This window comes from Quercus lobata, unplaced genomic scaffold (genome assembly GCF_001633185.2).
Source record: "Quercus lobata isolate SW786 unplaced genomic scaffold, ValleyOak3.0 Primary Assembly Scq3eQI_7, whole genome shotgun sequence".
NCBI classification, from domain to species: Eukaryota; Viridiplantae; Streptophyta; class Magnoliopsida; order Fagales; family Fagaceae; genus Quercus; species Quercus lobata.
Genome location: NW_022154749.1, coordinates 86,304 through 93,395, shown reverse-complemented (window position 1 = coordinate 93,395; position 7,092 = coordinate 86,304). Strand labels below are relative to the sequence as shown.

Sequence of the window (7,092 nt, the reverse complement as noted above, 5' to 3'; positions counted from 1 at the left end):
TGTGTCTCTAACAAGTGCTTATCTCTTGTTGTTATGATAATTCTACTACCCCGACCAAACCAATCACGCTTCCTAGCTAACTTTTGTAATTGGTTTAAATCATTTACATCATCAAGAACAAGAAGAATCCTTTTACCATGTAACATATTCTTGATCATGTGTTCTCCTTCACAATTATTTTTTATATTCAAATTTGTGTCATTTAATATTTGAGAAATAAGATTTTTCTACAATGATAGGTAACCTTTTTTTTCAGATTTTTCCCTAACATTATCAATAAAACAACTAACTTCAAATTCTTTAGAATACATCTTATAGGCAACTTCGGCGAGGGTTGTCTTCCCCATTCCCCCCATCGCCCAAATCCCTATAAAGCGAACTTCATTCTTTAACCAAAAAGCTAAATATGACTCCAATTCCAACAATGAAGACTCTATTCCAATCAAGCCCTCAGTAACTTCTGAGAATTCACGACACAATTTTCGTGATATTAGTCCCGCAATGCTTTTGATAGCTGTAGAGAGAGGACTGCAATGAAGAGAGAACAAGATATGATGACCAATTAATAGGTCCCATGAAAAATATGGTAGATATTAGGTGTTCGAATCTGCTGACTAAATAAAAATATTTAAATAGATAGGCTATGACAAAAATTAAATGAGATTTGATGAAGGTTTATTTATTTCAAAAAATAATAAATAAAAAAAGATATGTCAATTAAAGGTTTAAATGAAGTTAGATATATAAAAGTGGATTAGCTGAATATCTATATCTATATGATAAGTAGTAGTCGAAACATTTGACCTTTTGTTGACCTTATCTCATTGCGCCATGTGGCTACATAAATTTATGCCTTTAAAAAACCAAACAATTGTGTCTTTTCGTTTTGCAAAATAAGACACTGAACAATTGTATCTTTTGGAATTTTAAATAACTAACCACAACCAAAAGAAACAAATCATTACACTGTATCATACTATTATTTTCCCTCGGTACATATAAATATAACCGGACTGCAAAAAAACTGCAATTTGCAAGCACTTTTTCTTTTCCAACTGCACACCTGTGTCTTTAAAAAAAAATCATTGACAATCTCAACGCCAATACAGCAAGTGATCAACATGTTCATGAAAATCACTGGCGCTTCCGAGTCATTACCACTAACTAAACTGGAGGTGCATTTTCGTGGTCTGCCATTTTTGTCCTTATTTATCACTTCATTCTGATCTACCTTTGTTTTTCTACTATTTCTTTTATATTTTGGCAACTAATTATGTTGTTTTTCAAGGAGTACTCTTGAATCATTGTTGAAGAAAATGGAACAATTACCGTCGGCAGCGATGATGGTACACCACATTATTTATATTTATTAACCTCAAAATTGTCTAACACTAACAGAAGTTGACTTCTCTTTAAAAAATTGTATTGTTTCACTGGATACAAGTACCATGCAATTGTAAAACAAAGACACAAAAAACATAGAAGAAAAAAAAAATAGAAAGGCCAAAATAATAAAATCTTAATTTCATGATCTGATGTGTCTCTCTCCTTCTCAACTTTACAAGTCCAGACTCCACCAAACCCAATAGTTTCCCATTTTTCAACTTTTACAGCATTTGACAGAAGAAGAGGAAGAAGAAGATGAGAATGAAAGCAATGGATGATCTTATTGTGGGGGAAAAGAAACATAAATAAAATTAAAAATTAAAAACATAGGAGAGAGTTACAGAAGCACTATGAGAGAAAAAGAGATTAAAAAAAAAAAAAAAAGGAGACGAGGGAATGTCATAGAAAAGATAAGAATGAAGAGAATTAAGAAAGGGAAAGAATTAAAAAGATAACGAAAAAGTGGCGTTGTAGAAGAGGAGATGATAGTCACGTGAGGGAGTTGAGTTTTGCTACTTCTAAGTTGTTGAGTTTGGTTCAACTTTTTGAAGTTGAGCTTTTTGAAAAAGTTGAATTTTCAAAAAGTGCATAATGAAAAAGTGTTTTTTCAAAAAACTAAGTGTTTGGTAAAAACTGTTAAAAAATGTTTTTTTGAAAAAGCTGAGTGCATAGCTAGCACTTATAAAAGTGGTAGTTTGAGGGGTAAATTACCAAAAAGGACAATGTATATATAAGGAAGTTTATTTCATACTTAAATCAATATTGTGAAATTATTTTTTTCTCACCAATATTAGCTAATAATAATGGAAAATTACTAGGTACTCCTGGAGTTCCATAAATGCGTACTCCCTCCTCTCACATAAATGGTGGGTCCCACTATGAATTTAATTAGTGGGATCCACCATTCATGTGAGAGGAGAGAGTACGCATTTATGATACTCCGAGAGTACACAATAATTTCTCAATAATAACCTATCACGTAAGATTTATTGTGAAAGTATTGTGATAATTTATACTGATTTTAATTTGAACGTACTATTAAAATTATTTTTTTCTCTTTCTAAAAAAATTATTTTTTCCTCGCCAATATTAGCTAATGATAACTTACCACTTAAGATTTATTGTAAAAGTCTTGTGAAAATATTGTGATAAAAATTGATACTGATTTTAATTTGAACGTACTATTAAAATTATTTTTTTCTCTTTCTAAAAAAATTATTTTTTTCTCACTATTATTAGCTAATAATAACCTACCACTTAAAATTTATTGTGAAAATATTGTGATACCATTTCCTCATTCTTCTTCTTTTTTCCCTATTTTTTTATCCTCCACACACTACCGCATTTCTTTCTTCTTCTTTTTCCTTCTTTTTTCCCCCTCTTTTTTTCTCCTCCACACATGTACCCTTACACTTTTCTTTTTTTACTTCTTTCCATTTTTTATCCCTACCACTTCCTCCAAACTCTAGAACGTTCCAGCTTTCCTTCTTCCTCTCTTCATTTTTTTTTTCTCTCAGCACTTCGTCTGCAACACCCATGCAATTCTTCACCCTAATCTTCTTGATTCTTTTCTTTTTCTCTAAATTCAACCACTTACAAACGGGATGATTCAGAGCAAAGCAGAGCAGATCGGGAAGATTGGATCAAAGCAAAGCAAACGCAAATGGGTACAAACTCCATTTGAAAGATTTTGCTATATTCTGATTTTTTTTTTTGTTTTGCATTTTGAGGAATTCTAATTTGCAAGGGATTGATTTTTTTTTTTTTTTCCTTAGCTGATTTGGGAATTTATTATAGATTTTTTTGTATTTGGATTTGGAAATTTGTTATTGAGAGGAATATTTTGATGTTTTTTTTTTTTTGTTTTGCATTTTGAGGAATCCTAATTTGCAAGGGATTGACTTTTTTTTTTCCCTTAGCTGATTTGGGAATTTGTTATAGATTTTTTTGTGTTTGGATTTGGAAATTTGTTATTGAGAGGAATGAGGAACTGTGCGTAGACGAAGACATGAGCATCCTTTATTCTTTGGGTTAATTTGGTAATTGCCCAACTCACCCAACGGATATATCAAAACGCACATAGACTTTTGGCAAAAATGGACCTCTGAGACTCCAAAATGGAATTGTGCGTTCTCTTCACAAGTATAAAATGCAACTTTTTGGAAAAAGTTGCGATTTATACTAACCAAATGCACTTAAAGGGTTGGCTTTTTTCAAAATGTGACTTTTGGGCTAAAAAAGTTGAAACAAATGGGCATTTAAGCAGAAAGGCAACTTCTTGGAAGGTACACATAAAATACCATTCCATCCTTACTTTTATTATTTTATACCCAAAAATTTTTTTTACTAAATTTGTTTCATTTATTTATTTCATCTTTCACTTGGGCTTTGGTTTCCAACTATCTCCCAATAGTGTTATTAGAATATTTGTGTTACGTGACTCTATCAGTTAGATTTACACAGTTTCCTTTAAAATTGGTATGGGCATATAATATACTACAAAGACTAAAGTAATACTTAGACGTGTATACTGTATAGATTTTTGTACATTGCTAATTCAATATTAATCACAAAATATTTTTTAAAAAATGATAATTTAAAATTTTATTAATGCAGTTAGTCTTTTAGGCCTAAATTTATTATGTTCTTGATATCAATTAATTGCTTTCTATGAAAAAAATTCTAATTAACTATGAATATATATTGAAAATATTAAGTCATTTTCTTATGTCCTTTTTTTTTTAGTTATACAGTGTTATTTATTACCTATTTATGATTACATTTTTTTTTAAAATGATTCCAATGCCTGTTGTGGATAGTTATAGCCATCAACCCATCTCCTCACAAGCATTCCATCCATCTATGCTACGTTGCTAACTATTTTTCTTTTTAAAGTCTTAATAGTAACTATATAAACTCAAATATAATGCTTTTTTTTTCCTTCCAAACTCATTCAGTAATTTAACCCATGCATCACACTGGTTAAATGACGTGTGTATATATATATATGTGTGTGTGTGTGTGTGCGTATGTGTGTTTCAAATAAAAATTACCTATTCTTTACATGATATCCGGCAAGATCGGCCACATGACTCAAAGCAGCTTTCCATGTTTCCACCTTCTCCTTGAAATGTTTTTCATGTTTAACAAGTGAAAAAGTTCCTATTTGTTTTCGCACATCAGATGGATCCACATTGTAAAAAATAGGGAAAACTGTTATTTCCTTTTTTGTCTCGCAGTCAATGATCTCTACAAGTTCATCTAAGCACCAAGTGGAAAATGCATAATTTTCTGAGAGAATGACTATGGCAAATTTGGATTCTTTGATCGCTCTAAGGAGTTCTGGTTTAATAGTTTTTCCTTTCTCAAGTTTTTGATCGTCCTTAAAAGTGTTAATGCCCTTCTCTACTAATGCATAATATATAAAGTCCGTAGCAGTATTGCGAGTGTCCTCACCACTGAAACTCAGGAAAACATCATACGTCCATTTGCTAGTAGAAGAAATAGAAGAACTTGGGAAAGATGATGAACTTGAAGCCATTGAATCAAGGAATAGATCTGCATGGAAAAAAAAAATCAATTAGAACTGAAGAAAAATTGAAAAGAAAATAAATTATGAAAGAAGAAAAACTATTTGATGCAATGGTTTGAATCTTTCCCTTCATCAAATGAGTCAAACATTACCCCTTTTTTTTGTTCCTTATGAGAAAGAGAAACCACAAATAAAGTCACACTGTTCAAAACTCAGGGGCAAGTGTTGGGTATGTAGGGCAAAGATGGTCTAGGTACAGATAATTTTTTTTTCCCCAAGCCAACAGCAGAGCAAAGTAGACATTGTTCATAAAACCATGGCTATAACAAAGGAACAAGACAGAGAAACTTCTAAAATAAAAAAAATAAAAACAAAAAAAGAAGCATTAAAGCTATACTTGAGTAGAGAGTAAAAAAAGAGGCATAAATAAACAAGCATTCACAGCCAAGTGAGCCAAGGTCTCAGTAAACACAACACAAAAAATGGAGGAACATGGAAAAAACAAAAAATATCAAAATAAAACCCAACAAATGGAGGGGCTGATTTTGGGTCTCACCGGAAACAAAAATCGGTGAACGAAGTTGTGTATATCTCAGGCTGAAGGTGCTAATCGGCGGAATTGGAGCTCTACTTCAGTTATTGAAGTGTGCTGTGGGTTTGGGAGAAGGAAAAGGGAAAGTGAGATGAAAGTAGTGAGGAAGCATGGACAGTTGAGGAAGTTCTTACAAAATATTCGTTAAAACCTTTTATATTATGTTTAGTTGCACTGGATGAGAGGAAGTAGAAAATGGGAAAATTGATAGAAGCTGGGGATTCCACACATTTTTCCAAATTTTGTTTTTGTCCGATTTGAAAGAAAAAAGAGAAATGATTAACTTTTTATACAAGATTAATCTTGTACCCTTGTAAAAGTATAAAAAAGTTATGAATATTTTTGTAAAATTACTTTTAATTCTTCCTAATGAATTATTCATTTATAATTTACAAAAAATAAAAAATAAAATAATTTTTTAGCATTATTTTTTCCTTGGGGTTTTTTTTTTTTCAAATCTATTCCCTTAATTTTTTTTCCCTTTCTTTAAACATAGTGTTAATTTTAGAGAGTAATTGAAAATTTCACACCCCCTTCGTAATATTGTATTGTGGTGGACCTCACACAGATTCACGAGTCTTTTAGCTGAATATTGCAAAAAATTGAGTTTATTGGTGATATAGGTACTGTTCAAAGTTATTTGGAAAAATGAGGAAAGAGAGTGAATTTCGGCAACGATGTTGCTGAAATTGCAAGAAAAAGTATGAGAGAGAGTAAAGATAAGTGATGTGATGGAGGAGGGAGAAAAAATTGAATTTCGGTAATGAGATTACCGAAATTCTTGCTGCCCAAGTGGGTGTGAAGTGCCCGAAGTGTTAGTGCTATGTGGAGTGCCCAAAGGGAAACCAATTGTGGCAACCAAGTTGCCAAAATTGTAGGGAAGGGAGGAGAGAGAAAATATGAATTGTGGCAACTAAGTTGCTGAAAATGGGAGGGAAGAAAAAAAAAAGAAGAATTGTGGCAACCAAGTTGCCGAAATCTTGGGGAGGAATTTAAAAAAAAAAATTGTGGCAATTGATTTGTAACGATGGCATTGCCAAAATGGAGGGAAAAAAAATTTGTGGTTGATTTGTGGCATTTTATATAACTAAAATTGATTCCCTAATTATTATAACACATAATAAATAATTAGGCGTAAATGCATTTTTAATCCCTAAATTTTGATTTTCTTTCCATTTTAGTCCCTACATTTTATTTTTACCACTTTTAATCCCTAAACCAATTAACGCGAGACATTTAAGTCTTTAAAGCACCATTCCGTTACTATCCAACTCACAAATTCTCCTCACACAAATGCATACGTGGAAGCCCTACTAAAAAACAAATTTGAATGACAATTGAAATCCACAACTCAGACGCAGAGTTTCCTTGTATGGATTGTGTTACAAAGGCCTTGTTTGGTAGGTGTGTTCTAACACACATTTTCACATTTTAAACAACATTACACACATTTTTATATACTTTTTCACCTACACGTATATCAAAAATACTCAAACAACATTACTCAAACTCCTCTATACACTTGTTCACGCGCATTCTACTGTTCACATGCCTAAATTTACTGTTCATGTCCTATAAACAC

The 7,092-nt window shown here is 31.7% G+C and overlaps 1 protein-coding gene across 1 annotated transcript; it reads right to left on the bottom strand.

Annotated features, from left to right (window-relative positions):
- Positions 1-290: 290 nt before the first annotated feature.
- On the bottom strand, positions 291-4,927 carry LOC115973223 (toll/interleukin-1 receptor-like protein; the record flags this gene model as incomplete). Its single annotated transcript, XM_031093468.1, has 2 exons — positions 4,440-4,927; positions 291-528 (listed from the first exon to the last, which is right to left on the bottom strand). Coding segments are annotated over exons 1-2 (726 nt in total), but the record flags the coding sequence as incomplete, so codon positions are not given.
- Positions 4,928-7,092: the final 2,165 nt, after the last annotated feature.